This window comes from Chiloscyllium punctatum, chromosome 6 (assembly GCF_047496795.1).
Source record: "Chiloscyllium punctatum isolate Juve2018m chromosome 6, sChiPun1.3, whole genome shotgun sequence".
Taxonomy (NCBI): domain Eukaryota; kingdom Metazoa; phylum Chordata; class Chondrichthyes; order Orectolobiformes; family Hemiscylliidae; genus Chiloscyllium; species Chiloscyllium punctatum.
Window position 1 is genome coordinate 6,452,394 of NC_092744.1, and position 15,659 is coordinate 6,468,052.

The following is a 15,659-nucleotide window of genomic DNA, read 5'->3' on the forward strand; positions in this document are numbered from 1 at the left end:
AGTCAGTCACCCAAGGCTGGAATTGAACCCGGGATCCTGGTGCTGTGAGGCAGCAGTGCTAACCACTGAGCCACCATTCCTTTTTAAAAATAACTTACTTTTTAATGATATGCCAGTGGGATAAAAGGACTAGCTTTGATTTAAAGAACATCAAAAGTGTTAGTGATGAACAACTTCTGTCTTTGTTATTGATTTCAGTAATTCAACAAACTCAACTTGACAAAAACACTCATAATAAACTGAACATAAATTGATGTCAAATCATTGATAATTGATTTCCAGTATGAGTGGTTGCTCTTGTTTAAGATAACCTATTTTCTCAAAACAACCTGGACAGAGATATTATTACACACCTCTGGAACAGATTGGATTTGAACTCCGGTTTCTTGGTCCAGGGGCTAGGACACTACCACTGTGCCACAAGAGTCTTAACAATTGCATATTTGTGACAACAGTTAAACTGGAAGACATGAGATTTACTCAATTAACCTTTCTGGGTAACAGAAACTTTGCAAAATAGTTCTTTAGGTAATCAAAAGATTGAATAAGGCACATGATCTGTGGCAAGAATTTGCCTCATGGCACCAATAGAAATATAATGAAACAGATAATAGGAGGAATAGGCAATTCAGTCCTTTGGGCCTGCTCCACCATTCAATATGATCATGGCTGACTATCCAAGTCAGTAACCTCTTTGTGCTTTCTTCCCATACCCATTAATCTCTTTAGCCCCAAAAATCATATGTAAATCCTTTCTGAAAATATTCAATGTTTTGGTACCAATTGCTTTCGGTGGTCGAGAATTCCACTGGCTCACCACTCTCTGGGTGAAGAAATTTCTCTTCCTCTCACTCCTAAATTGCTTACCCCGTATCTTTAAGACTGCAACCCCTGGTTCTGGGCTCCCTAGTTATTGGGAACATTCATCCTGCATTTACCTGGTCTTGCCTTGTTGGTTTCTGTGAGATACATCCCCCCTACCCCTCATTCTTCTAAACTCCAGTGAATATAGTCCAAACTGATCCAGTCCCTCTTCCTACAGCAGTCCAGGCATCCCAGAAATCAACTGGGAGAAAGTGAGGACTGGACATCAAAGTCAAGAGTGTGGTGCTGGAAAAGCACAGCAGGTCAGGCAGCATCCAAGGAGCAGGAGAATCAACGTTTTGGGCATAAGCCCTTCTTGAAGATTCCTGAAGAAGGTCTTATGCCCGAAACGTCGATTCTCCTGCTCCTTGGATGCTGCCTGACCTGCTGCGTTTTTCCAGTAACACATTTTTCAGCCCAGGAATCAGTCTGGTAAACGTTAATTGCACGCCCTCCATCATCAGAACATCCTCCCTCAGATAAGGAGACAAACTGCAGATAATACTCCAGGTATGATCTCACCAAGACCCTGTACAATTACAGCAAAACATCCCTGCTCCTGCAGTTAAACAGTCTAGCTATGAAGGCCAAAATGCCATTTGCCTTCTTTACAAGCTGCTGCACACATCCTTTCAGTGACTGGTGAATAAGGATGTCAAGATTTTGTTGCATTTCTCCCTCTCCCAATCTGTTGGCATTCAGATAAAAATCCATACTCCTATTTTTGCTACCTCACATTTATCCACATTATCTATTGTACCATAATCACTCAATTTGCCAAAGTTACAATGAAGTTACAATCCCTGCATCCTGCTCACATTCCACCCTCTCACCCAGTTTTGTGTTATTGGTGGCAGGGTGAACTGTACGGATTATCATGTCTCACTGTGATGCCTGTTTGAAATGCATGCATGAGGATGGTTGTAAGATAAGAATAAATTTAATCTGATAACAATTCCTGCATTTTCAAAGCCTGTTATCATTTACTGTCATCAAGTTACCCACATAAACATTGCCAAACTGCACAAAGTGCACTCAGGCATTTAGAGGAGAGGGAGAAGGCAGGAATGGGAGCAGGAGACAGCAGGAGCAGGAGATAAGAGCTAGTGAGAGCGGGACAGAAGACTAGCGGGAGGGAGAGCGCGAGAGCCGGAGAGAGGGCACAAGACAGAAAGCATGCGAGAGTGCGGGAGAAAGAGAGTGCAATAGCGAGACAGCAGGAGAGAGAGAAAGACAGTACGAGAGCAGGAGAGAGATAAAGGCAGCGTGAGGTGGTGGCGGGGAGAGCGTGAGAAGGTATAGCAGTGGACGTGGTGTACACAGATTTTAACTAAGTGTTTGATAAGGTTCCCCTTGGTAAGCTCATTCAGAAAGTAAGCAGGCCTGGGATACAGGGAAACTTGGTTGTCTGGATGCAGAATTGGCTGCCCATACAAAGACAGAGGATAGTGGTAGATGGAAAATATTCAGCCTGGAGCTTGGTGATCAGTGGTGTTCCGCAGGGATTGATTCTGGGACCTCTGCTCTTTGTGATTTTTATAAATGACTTGGATGAGGAAGTGGAAGAGTTGACTAGTAAGTTTGCTGATGATATGAAGGATGGTGGAGTTGTGGATAGTGTGGAGGGCTGTTGTAGGTTGCAACGGGACATTGACAGGATGTAAAACTGAGCTGATAAGTGGCAGATGGAGTTCAACCTGGAGAAATGCGAAGTGATTAATTTTGGAAGGTTGAATTTGAATGCTGAATACAGGATTAAAGGCAGGATTCTTGGCAGTCTGGAGGAACAAAGGGATCTTGGGGTCCATGTCCATAGATCCCTCAAGCTTGCCCCCAAGTTGATAGGGTTGTTCAGAAGGCATAATGCTGTGTTGGCTTTCATTAACGGGGGATTGAGTTTAACAGCCCCAAGGTTATGCTGCAGCTCTATACAGCCCTGGTTTGATCATACTTGGAATATTGTGTTCAGTTTTAGTTGCCTCATTATAAGAAAGAAGTGGCAGCTTTAGACAGGTACAGAGGAGATTTACCAGGAGTGCTGCCTGGACTGGAGGGCATTTCTTATGAAGAAAGGTTGAGGGAGGTGAGGCCTTTCTCGCTAGGGCAAAGGAGGATGAGAGGTGACTTAATAGAGGTGTACAAGATGATGAGGCATAAGTAATGTGGATAAACAGAGACCTTTTTCCCATGGTGGGAATGTCTATTATGAGGGGGCATAATTTTAAGATAATTGGAGGAATGTTTTGGTGGTGGTGGTGGTTGGGGGGGGGGGGAGGGGATATCAAAGGCAGGTTCTTTACAGACAGACTGGTGGGTGTATGGAATGCACTGCCAGTGATGGTAGTAGAGTCAGACACATTAGGGACAGTTAAGCGATTCTTGGATAGGCACATGGAAGATAGTACAATGAAGGGTATATAGATTGGTCTGAGCCTAGAGAAGGATAAGAGGTTGGCACAACATCGAAGGCTGAAGGGTCTGTACTATTCTATGTTGCATGAGAGAGCGTGAAAGCGACGGGGCAGGCGGGGGTGTGAGACAGAAGGACAGAGAGAGCGGGGGAGAGGAAGCGCGCAACTGCAAAGGAAAGAAGAGGGGTGGGGGATGGGGAGACGGGAAAGGGGGTGGGGGGAAAGAGTGGGGGTAAGGTGGCAGACTCTCCTGATTATTTCATGCTTGATTACTTAACACTATATTATCTTGGTCACTGATGATAAAATTACTTTCACATTGTCATCCACTCCACATGATTGTAGGGATATACAACAAATTCAATATAACCCTGGAACTAGTTAATAATAGATAGGCATAAATGGTCTACAGACGATAGAGTCAGAGATCCTACAGCACAGAAACAGACCTTCGGTCCATCCAATCCATTCTGACCATAATCCCAAACTAAGCGAACCCCATCTGCCTGTGCTTAGCTCATACCTCTTCAAACATTTCGTATTCATTATCTAAATATCTTTTAAACATTGTAACTGTATCCATATCCACCACTTCCTCTGAAAGTTTATTCCATACATGAACTACTCAGTGTAAAAAACTGCTCCTAGTCTTTTTAAACTTTTTCTCCTCTCAATTTAAAAATATGCCCCATAGTCTTGAAATTACTACCCTTGGGATAAAGTTACCTGCCATTCACCTTAACGGTACCTCTCAAGATTTTATGAAGTTCTCACGGGTCACCTTAATGCACCCTAGTGAAAAAAAGTCCCAGCCCATCCAGCCTCTTCTTATACCTCAAATCCTCCATCCCAGCAGCATCATGGTAAATCTTTTCTCAATCTTCTCCAGCTTAATAATATTCTTTCTCTAACAGGGCAACCAAATTGGACAGTGCTCCAGAAGTGGCCTCATCAATGTCCTGTACAATCTCAACATAATGCCCCAGTTCCTATGCTCAAAGATCTGAGCAATGTATACAAGTGTGCTAAATGCCTTCTTAACCATCTTGTTTGTGTGAGGCAAACTTCAAAGAATTATATACCTGAATCCCCACATCTCTCTGTTCTACAACACTAGCTAGGGCCCAACTTTTAATTGTAAAAGTCTTGCCCTTGTTTGTTTTACCCAAGTGTAATACCTTGCATTTATCCAACATAAATTCCACCCATTCCTACTCCTGATATATTTCACAGCAGATCTTTCAATCTTCACTTCAAAAGTACAAGGGCACAGTGGTTTGTATAGATGGATGGCAAAGCAGGATTTCCCACTGCCAAGCAAAAAAGTTTGAATGTAAATTGAGACTGGGAATCAAATTCACACACATCTTTGGGAGTTACTGGTAATTCTGCACTAGTTTTGTAATTACCAGAAAAGGCCACATAATTTTATATATGTGTTTGGTCTTTGGTAGAATGAAACTAAAAATGTGTCCAGCACACAGTCATTTCAAATGGGATGTATTACTTACCAAGTTTTTTCACTGGACGTTGGTGTGGGGTGTATCCTGGTTTCTCACGAAGGACAGTGGACATCGGAGAGCTCTCTTGCTTAATATTGGAGGATATATTTGTTTCTTTCTGAGGGGCTGCACTTGCACCATCGATCTTCAGAATTTCCTTCAACATCTGTGTTCCTTTCTAAGAGAAAAATTAAAATATTTATTACATTGATGAGAAAAAAATGAATCGATTCTACATAGTTTCTCCTGCATCCATAAAATCAAGATGTGAAGAAAACATCCAAATTATTAATTGAATATGTGACAATGCTGCTCCTTTAACAAGGTCATGTTGTCCTTGTTTTTAAAAAAGGGGTTGTAAAAGGCAGAGGTTCTGATTTGTCTGGGCTTAAGTCACTGATTATGGCTAACAGATACTGCCTAAGGCAACGATCAAGGAAAAGGGCTTTCAGGTGTTTTTTTTAATTAAACACTTATACAATGAAAAGGGAGTGGCCACTTCTTCCAGTTGAGGGATTTTTCTTTCGTTGGCTTTAGTTTTAGCTGGGGACAGAGAGAAACAGCTGCTGGAGTAGAAAAGCTAGGGTCTGGGCTACCTTCTTGAAACATTTTGAGGGGGTCTGGCCTTGTCCATAACAATGACAAATGGAAGACCACATCTGCAGCAAGTGCTCCTGCTAAAGGAACCTCAGCTCAGAATTGATGAGCTGGAATCCTAAGCATTAAACACTGCTGCACATCCATGAGGGGGGGGAAAGAGTTACCTGAACGCTCTGTTTCAGGTGGCAGTTACACCTGGTAGATTAAGTATCACAAATTCGGCCAGTGGCCAGGGATAAGAGGGTGTGGACTACAAGTGAAGCAGGTGGTAGGACCCCCTATTCAGGAACAGAGGAGCCACACTCTTGACCTGTCCAACACGCAAGAGGTACTTTCTTTCTATGTGGATGAGGAACAGGGCTAAAATGAGGATGAGCCAGCTGACCACAGCACCATAGCACAGGAGGCCATTCAAGAGGGGTAGCAAAAAGTCAGGGGGTAGTTGTGTAAGGGATTCGATAATTAGGAGAATACACAGCATCCTTTGTAAACAGGATAGAGAGTCCCACATGGAATATTGCCTGCCCGATGCCAGGGTGAAGGATATCTCTGGCCGGCTTGAAAGGATATTGGAGCGGGAGGGGGTGGATCCAGGTGTTGTGGTCCACATCAGGATAAACAACATAGGCAAGACTAGGAAGGAGGACCTGTTCAGGGATTATCAGGAACTAGGTCCTCAAGGGTTATAATCTCCAGATTACTGCCTGAGCCGTGTGTAAATTGGCATAGGGACGCGAGAATAAGGGAAGTAAACACGTGGCTAGAGGAGTGGTGTGGGAAAGAGGGGTTCCTTTCCATGGGACACTGGCATCAGTATTAGAACAGGAGGGATCTGTACTGTTGGGACAGTCTCCACCTGAACCGAGCTGGGACCAATGTTCGAATGGAAAGGGTAAACAGGAATGGCCAATAGGAAACTAAGCAGCACATTTTCAGCTGTGGGGTTGGATTCAACTGCATGGAAAAATATGCAAAAAGGTGAAAGGAAAGGAGAACTCAGGAGAGGTTATTAAACTCTAGCACACAAAGTAGGACAGCATTTGGAAATGGTCAGGAATCAAACTTCAAGCACACTGGACAAACAAGTGACAATGAGGAGAAGGACAGTCAATACAGTACTGAAGGTGTTCAGTTGGAATGCACGCAGTATACAGAATAAGGTAATCAAGCTTGTGACACAGAACCAAATTGGCAGGTATGACATGGTGGGCATCATGGAGATATGGCTGCAGGGGGATAAGGACTATAAGATAAATATCCAAGGATACACATCCTATCAAAAAGGCAGGCAAGTGGGCAGAGGGGGTGGGGTTACCACATTAGTAAGAAATGAAATTAAAATCAATAGCAAGAAACGAAGTAAGGTCAGATGATGCAGAATGTGTGGGTATAGTTGAGAAACTGCATAGGTAAGAAAAATCCATAATAGGAATTATGTCCAGTCCTCCAAACTGTAGTCAGGATTTGGAGCACAAGATACACCAGGAGATAGAAAGAGTGTGTAAGAAAAGCAAAGTTACAGTGATCATGGGGAATTTCCATATTCTGGTGGACGAGGAAAATCAGGTTGGTAGTGGATTGCAAGAAAAGAAATTTGTGGAATGTCAATGAGATGGCCTTTTTGGAGAAGCTTGCAGTGGAGCCCATGAGGGACAGGCAATGCTGGATTTAGTATTGTGCAATATGGCAGATTTGATAAGGGAGCTTAAGGTGAAGGGACCCTTAGGAGGCAGTGATCATAATATGATAGAATTTACCATGCAATTTGAGAGGGAGAAGGTGGAATCAGATGTAATGGTATTACAGTTGAATAAAGACAACTACACAGGCATGAGGGAGGAGCTGGGCAGAATTGACGGGAAAAGAGCCAAGCGGAAAAGAAAGTAGAACAGCAACGGCAGGAGTTTCTGGGAGTAATTCAAGAGACCCAGTAAAAGTTCAGCCTGAGGAAAAAGAAGCATGGTACAGGGAGGATGAGGCAACCATGGCTGACAAGGGAAGTCAGGGACAGCATAAAAGCAAAAGATAAAGCATATAATGTGGCAAAGGGCAATGGGAAGCCAGAGGAGTATGGTGGCCTTTACCAAGGAGAAGGTGCTAGAAAAACTGAAAAGGCATGAAGGTGGATAAGTCATCTGGACTAGACTACACCCCAGAGTTCTGAAGGAGATAGCTGAAGAGATAGTTAAGGCATTAGTGGTGATCTTTCAGGAATCACTGGAATCAGGCAGGGTCCCAGAGGACTGCAAAATCACTAATGTAACCGTGCCCCCCCACCGCCCCCAGTTTAAGAAGGGAGTAAGGCAAAAGATGGGAAGTTACAGGCCGATTAGCCTGGCTTCGGTTGTTGGTAAGATGCTGGAATTCATTGTGAAGGATGAGATTTCTGAATACTTGGAATTGCGTGGTAAAATAGGGCCAAGTCAGCATGGTTTCATCAAGGGGAGGTCATGCCTGACAAATCTGTTATGACTTCCACGAAGAGGTAATGAGCAGGTTAGACCAAGGAGAGTCAATGGATGTTATCTAACTGGACTTCTAGAAGGCCTTTGATAAGGTGCTGCACAGGAGGCTGCTGAATAAAATAAGGGCCCATCGTGTTAGAGGCAAGGTACGAGCATGGATAGAAGATTGGGTCCTTCTCAGGATAGCAACTGGTGACTACTGGTGTTCCACAAGGGTCAGTGCTGGGACAACTTTTCACTTCATACATTAATGACCTAGATAAAGGAACTGAGGACATTCGGGCTAAATTTGCAGATGATACAAAAGGGCAGAAAGTACGGAGGTAGAGAGGCTGCAGAAAAATTTGGACAGGCTAGGAGAGTGGGCAAAAAAGAGGGCAGATAGAATACAACACGGGAAAGTACGAGGTCATACACTTTGGTAGGAAGAATAGAGACATGAACTTTTTTTTAAATGGGAAGAAAATTCAGACGTCTGAAGTGCAAAGGATTCTCTTAAGGTGAATTTACAGGTTGAATCAGTAGTTAGGAAAGCAAATGCAAAGGTGGCATTTATTTTGTAAGGACTAGAATGTGAAATCAGCAACGTAGTTCTGAGGCCTTATAAAGATCTGGTCAGGCCAGATTTAGAGTATCACGACTAATTTTGGGCCCCATACCTCAGGAAGATGTACTGACCCTTGAGTGGTTCCACAGGTGGCTCACGAGAATGATCCCAGGAATGAAAGGCTTAACAGGTGAGGAACATTCAAGGACTCTGGGTCTATACTTGCTCACCAGGGCCCTGGTGAGACTGCACCTGGACTATTGTGTGCAGTTTTGGTCTCCAAATTGGAGGAAGGATATTCTGGCTAGTAAGGGAGTGCAGCATAGGTTCACGAGGTCAATTCCCAGAATGGCAGCAAGGATGAGAGGGGATCTGATTGAGGCGTATAAAATTATTGATGGATTGGACACACTGGAGGTAGGAAGCATGTTTCCGCTGATGGGTGAGTCCGAACCAGAGGACACAGTTTAAAAATAAGGGGTCGGCCATTTAAAACAGGAGTTGAGGAGAAACTTCTACACCCAGAGAGTAGTGGATTTGTGGAATGCTCTGCCCCAAAGGGCAGTGGAGGCCAAGTCTCAGGATTCTTTCAAGAAACAGATGGATAGAGCTCTTAGAGATCGTTGAATCAAGGATTATGGGGATAAGGCAGGAACAGGATACTGATTGTGGATGATCAGCCATGATCATAATGAATGGTGGTACTGGGTCAAAGGGCCGAATGGCCTACTCCTGCACCTATTGTCTTACAGAATATTGAATGGCCTGGACACAGTGAACACTGTGAAGATGTTTCCATTAACAGTAGAGACGAGACCACGAGGGCACAGCCTCAGAATAAAGTGAAGATCCTTTAGAAGGGAGAGAAGGAGAACCTTCTTCAACCACAGTGTGGTAAATCTACTGCCACAGAAAGTTGAGAAGGCCAGGTCATTGAGTATATTTAAGACAGAGATAGACGAATTCTCGATTGTCAAAGGGATCAAGGGTTATGGGGAGAAAGCAGTTTCTCGACCCCATTCTTCTATCAACCATGATGAATGGTGGAGCTGACTCAATAGGCTGAATGCCCTAATTTCTGCTCCTATATCTTATGTTCTTAACTCACCATGGGAGCAGAACGTTATTTCAATACAACTGGAATAGAATGCCCGAGTAATTAATATGGATAAACACAAGAATATTTTAAACCAATAGATGGGTTAATAAGATAACTCTGAGAATGTATTGAAGATGATATTCTGTTTCTCACAATGGATTGAAAATACTTTGCATCTATTATAAAATAATCAACATTAAACTGGTTCCTTCAATACTAAGTGCTATTGTTGAAGATACTTCTAAGTCACACAACAGTCTTCAGTTTGAATTATCCCAAGAAAAATGCAAGGAGTTGTTAGTAACAACTGTCTCAAACCTATACAAGTCAAGCCAAAACACAACACACCCGTTCAGTTTTGGCTTCTAGTGCTTATGTATGGATGAAAAGAAAAATCCTTTTCCACCAGGTTTTTTCCAACGTGAAGGTGACTTGCAGTATCGTGTTAGTCGCCACGATCCTACTGAACCACTTGAGACACAAAACTGGTATAGGTTTAAATTGAGGGTCACCAAGTCTCCAGCAAGGGGCGATATTAAGACGATGATGATAACTTCATAATAACTTCAACAATATACAGATCTTAAAATGAGATTTTAATACAATAGCCCTAACATCTGGAGTGGAATACCATGGGAGAAGTCTGTTTGACTGACAGGGTCTGCATTACCATTGTCACTAATCTCTTTCAATAAAAACACCATTGCAGTTTATGATCCTCACTGGCACTGTTTTTGTTAAGTTCGAGCTTATATTATTTCAAGTGTAGATACGAGACATACATTACACAAGGGATTCAGGGAGTTTGCCAATTCATAGAATCAGATTCCTGACAGTGGGGAATCAGGCCATTCAGCCCATTGAGTCTACACCCACCCTCTGAAGAACATGCTACCCAAACCCTTACCCTATCCCTGTAACCCTGCATTTACCAGGGCTAATCCACCTAGCCAGCACATCCCTGGAAAATTTAGCATGGCCAACCTACCGAACAAGAGAGATATTCCCCTCCTCACCACAATCAGCATTCCGCAGAGACCATTCCCTCCGCAACTCCCTTGTTAGGTCCCCGCCCTGACTAACCCTCCCCCCATACCCGGCACCTTCCCTTGCCATCGCAAGAGATGTAAAACCTGCCCCCACTTCCATCCATGGCCCTAAAGGATCCTTCCGTACCTGACAGAGGTTTTCCTGCACATCCAAACACCTCCCCTACTGTGTCCATTGCTCTCGATATGGTCTCCTCTACATCGGGGAAGACAGGACCACCAACTCGTGGAACGTTTCAGGGAACATCACTGGGACATATGCACCAAACAACCCCACTGTCCGATAGCTGACCTCGTTAACCTCCCCTCCCACAGCCAAGGACATGCAAGTCCAAGCCACCTGTGCCTCGAGGTAGAACGCCTCATCTTTCACCTTGGGACCCTCTAACCCGCACGGCATCAACGTTGATTTCACCAGTTTCCTGATCTACCTTCTTCCCACCTCATCCCGGATCCCCCACTCCAACTTGGCATCACCATTTTGACATGATCTTACCTGTCCATCTTCCTACCCACCTATCCACTCCACCCTCCGCTCCAACCTATCATCATCAACATCCCCCCACCACCTGAACCTACCAATTGCCTTGCCAGCTACCTTCCCCCAACCCCACGTCCACCCTCCTATTTATCTCTCAGCCCCCTTCCCTCATCGCCACCCCATTCCTGATGAATGGCTTAGGTCCGAAACGTTGTTTCTTCTGCTCCTTGGATGCTGCCTGACCTGCTGTGCTTTTCCAGCGCCATAGTTTTTGACAACCTATCTAACATGTGTATTTTTGGACTGTGGGAGGAAATTGGAGCACCCAGAGAAAACTCAGAAAATTCATGCTGACACAGAAAGGGCATGTAAACTCCACACAGACAGTTACCCAAACGTGGAATTGAACCAGAGTTCCTGGCAGTGCTAACCACTGTGTCATTGTGCCACCCTATTGAATTGGATACAAAGCTGGCTTGATGGCAGGAGACAAGAGGGTGGTGATGGTGGAGGCTTGTTTTCTGGACAGGAGGCCTGTGATCAGCAGGGTGCTGCAGGGATCATTGCTGGGTCCACTGTTGTTTGTCATTTACCTCAACAATTTGGATGAGAATTTAGGAGGCATGGTTACTGCGCTTGCACATGACATCAAAATTAGTGGTATCACAGACAGCGAAGAAAGTTATCTAAGATTACAATGGGATCTTGATCAATGGGCTGAGGAGTGGCAGATGGAGTTTAAGCTGGATAAATGTGAGCTCTTGCATTTTGGTAAAATTAACAAAGGCAGGACTTATACAATTAATGGTAGGGCCCTGGATAGTTTTGTCAAACAGAGACACCTGGAGACTTCAGGTACAGAGTTCTTGGAAAATTGCATTAGAGTTAGACAGGGCGGTTAAGGTGGTGTTTAGCACACTTACTTTCATTGCTCAGACTACTGAGTATAGGTGATGGGACACAACTGTACAGCATTTTGGTGAGGCCACTTATGGAGCACTGTGTACAGTTCTGAGCACCTTGCTTTGGACAGATACTATTAATTTGAAGAAGGTTCAGAAAAGATTTACAAGGATATTGCCAGGGCTGGAGAGTTTGAGTTATAAAGGAGAGGCTAGATAGGATGTGTCATTTTTCACTGGAGCATAGGAAGTTGAGGGGTGACGTTATAGAGGTTTATACAACCATGAGGGGCATAGGAAATGTGAATAGCAAAAGGTCTTTTCCCTAGGGTAGAGGAGTTCAAAACCAGAGGGCATAATTTTAAAACGAGGGGAGAAAGACTTAAAAGGGACCCGACAGGTAACTCTTTCACACACAGAGGGTGGTTCATACGCGGACTGATCTGCCAGAAGTAGTAGTGGTGGATGCAGGTACAGTTACAACATTTCAAAGATATTTGGACAGATAAATGAATAGGAAAGGTTTAGAGGAATCTGGACCAAACACAGGCGAATGGGATTAGTTTAGTTTGGGAAACTAGATTGTCATGGACAAATAGGAACAAAGAGTCTGTTTCCATGTTGTTTGGCTTGATGACTCTATAAAAGAATTCAGTTACATTTGTGGAATTTTTCCAAAGATGCTGATAGTAATATTTTTGATTTGTTCAGGAAAACAATTTCCTCACTAACTGCAGACAAATTAAACCATAGCTATGTAAATGGATCTCTGCAGGTAATCTGACATAGCTTATTTTTTGATTAGTCACCCAACCAAGGATGTTTTTATTATTAGAAAGACCAAACAACATGTAAAAGGTAGTTTAAAACTTTCTTAATTTAAACCACATTCAACATCTCTGCAACACCTGTTTGCAAGATATTTCCAATTAGGCACTTTACTTCAGACTCTCCCTTCAATTGTTATAGCAGTACAACCCACGCAAGCAACTCTATTGTTTATATCTCAAAACAACTATTATGTATACAAGCACAAGACATTCTGCTGCTGGACCATATTGGAACATATTACAAAAATCAAAAAAAAAAGTTACAAGTTATTCTGCACCCTCTGACATTTTTCTCAGTTCTATCAGATACTGTACAGCACATTATTATTTTGTTTTACTTGTTGTTCTCCCAAGCAACCAGCATGGACATGATTTACTAAACAAAATCTTTCTCTGCCATAACCTATGATTTTATAATTCTATTTCCAGTTACTTAAAAAAAATACTGATGGTAACAGTTTGGGTGGAGACCAATTGTCCATCTTGCAGACTTCCAAACCTCATATTATTTTTACAAATCTTATATTCATCTGATACCCTAGTAACTAAAGTTTCATATCTGCGAAAATGTTAAAGATCATGATCTAACTTACCACTTCTGTTTTTCCTTAGGTGACTGACACATGGACATAGAAACAAAGAATACAGCAGAGGAACAGGCCATTTGGCCTTTCAAGCCTGTACTGTCAATCAATATGCTCGTGGCTGATCATGCAACTCACGTCCCCTGCTCCTGCTTTCTTCCCTTACTCTTTGAACTATTTCATCCTAAGAACTATGTCTAATTCCTTCTTGAAAACATACAATATTTTAGTCTCAACTATTTTCACTGGCAGAGAAATCCATACACTTCCCGCTCTCTTGGTGAACAAATTTCTTCTTAATTCAGTCCTAAATGGCTTACCCATATCCTTCGACTGTGACCCCCCCAGTTCAGGTCTCCCTGGTCATCAGGAACCTTCATCCTGTATTTATCTTTTCTAGTCATAGAGTGGGCAATATTTCCTTGAAAATCAAGCTTATTGAAGTTAAGAATTGTCTTTGTGGGAAACTTTTGATTCCCTCCAATAATTATACAACATTTCCTTAATAAAAGATACAATAAAAAACTCCAGAAACAGCTTCACGAAGACCACAAGTTCAACAAAACAGCTTTAGATCTGTAAGTAATCCCCTCAGGTACAAACGTAACTTTCTATTTGCCTTCTTCATTCACTTGAGAAATGAGCTGACAGTGCATCCAACAAAATCCCCAGAACTCTAAGTGATTACTTCAAGTACCTTGCTATTTATTATTAAATGCTCATGTTCATTTCTCCTAACTAATTCCATAACTTCACATTTAACAGTGTTGAACTCCATGTTTCACCTCACTGGTGATTAATTGAGCTTGTTTATAGACGGCACGGTGGCACAGTGGTTAGCACTGTTGCCTCACAGCGCCTGAGACCCGGGTTCAATTCCCGCCTCAGGCGACTGACTGTGTGGGGTTTGCACGTTCTCCCAATGTCTGTGTTTCCTCCGGGTGCTCCAGTTTCCTCCCACAGTCCAAAGATGTGCAGGTTAGGTGAATTGCCCATGCTAAATTGCCTGTTGTGTTAGGTAAGGGGTAAATGTAGGGGAATGGGTGGGTTGTGCTTCGGCGGGTCGGTGTGGACTTGTTGGGCCGAAGGGCCTGTTTCCACACTGTAATGTAATCTAATCTAATCTAAACATTTGGAATATTGTCATCAATTTGGTTCACCAACATTTTGCCAAAGAGACAATCCATATTGCTTGTAAAGAAATAGCATCCCAGATTTTCATTCAAGTCACATTTGAGCAGTGGGATTTATAAAAGGCAGTACTATTTGACTAGTTAACTGAACTAAGCATGCACATTGCAAACACTAACCATTCAGCCTATAAAGTTTAGGCTTCTGGCACTGACAAACTTCTGACAGCAAATATAACAAATTGACAACTTTTACTGTACACGCCAATATAATCAGTTTTTATCTATTTATTATCTTAAAAGTGTAATTCTAGACTAAGTATACAGTATAATGCAGGACCCAAAATAGATAATACTGCACACACTGATTAGCTTTTTGTTGAAAAAAAACTTTGATTGTTAAGATATTTAGTTGGGGAAGAATTCCTGGTAAACCAGTACTATTTTTAAAACTAAAATATCCTGTGTAACTGAGGAATTGCTTACAGAACAGATTGATGCTGGGACTGTGATGGACAAATCATTTGCATGTCGCACCACAGAAAAAAAGTAGCAGCTTGCATTTAGCAAGTGCATAACATAGTCTGGATGCAAAATAGTCTTAATTTAAACAAAACTGGCAGAAAATCAATACTGAATTTCTTTGTCTGGATGCCAGAAATGTACAAACTGACAGAATTAATCTTCCAGCAAATTGCTGAGAAATGTCTTTACCTTTTATGTGGGCAGCACACTGGTTCAGTGGTTAGCACTGCTACCTCACAGCACCAGGGATCCAGGTACAATTCCAGCCTCAGGCAACTGTCTCTGTAGAGTTTGCACCTTCTCCCTGAATCTACATAAGTTTCCTCCGTGTGTTCCGGTTACCTTCCAGATGTGCAGGTTAGGTGGATTGGCAGTGCTAAGTTGACACTTGGTGTCCAGGGACACACAGGCTATGTGGATTGGTTGGTAAACGTAGGGTTACAGGGATAGGTGGGGGGCGGTGGAAAGAGGTGAGAGAGTCTTCAGAGGGTCAGTGTGGAAATGTACACATTTACCCTTTCAGCAAAATGATAAGTAACTATAATTGCCGAGAAATGTCTTTGCCTTTTGAATGGTCAGCATGCTGATTCAATGGTTAGTGATGCTGCCTCACAGCACCAGGGACCTGGGTTCAATTTCAGCCTCAGGTGATTGTCTGTGTAGAGTTTGC

At 42.9% G+C, this 15,659-nt stretch overlaps 1 protein-coding gene across 5 annotated transcripts in view; it reads right to left on the bottom strand.

The window, feature by feature from the left end:
* The window catches only part of xrn1 (5'-3' exoribonuclease 1), a 122,703-nt gene that overhangs the window by 16,858 nt on the left and 90,186 nt on the right, over positions 1–15,659 (bottom strand). For all 5 annotated transcript variants that reach the window (XM_072571971.1, XM_072571973.1, XM_072571972.1 and 2 more), the window contains one exon: positions 4,787–4,955. In XM_072571971.1, coding sequence (XP_072428072.1) covers positions 4,787–4,955 — 169 coding nt within the window. The remainder of the gene's footprint in view (positions 1–4,786; positions 4,956–15,659) is intronic.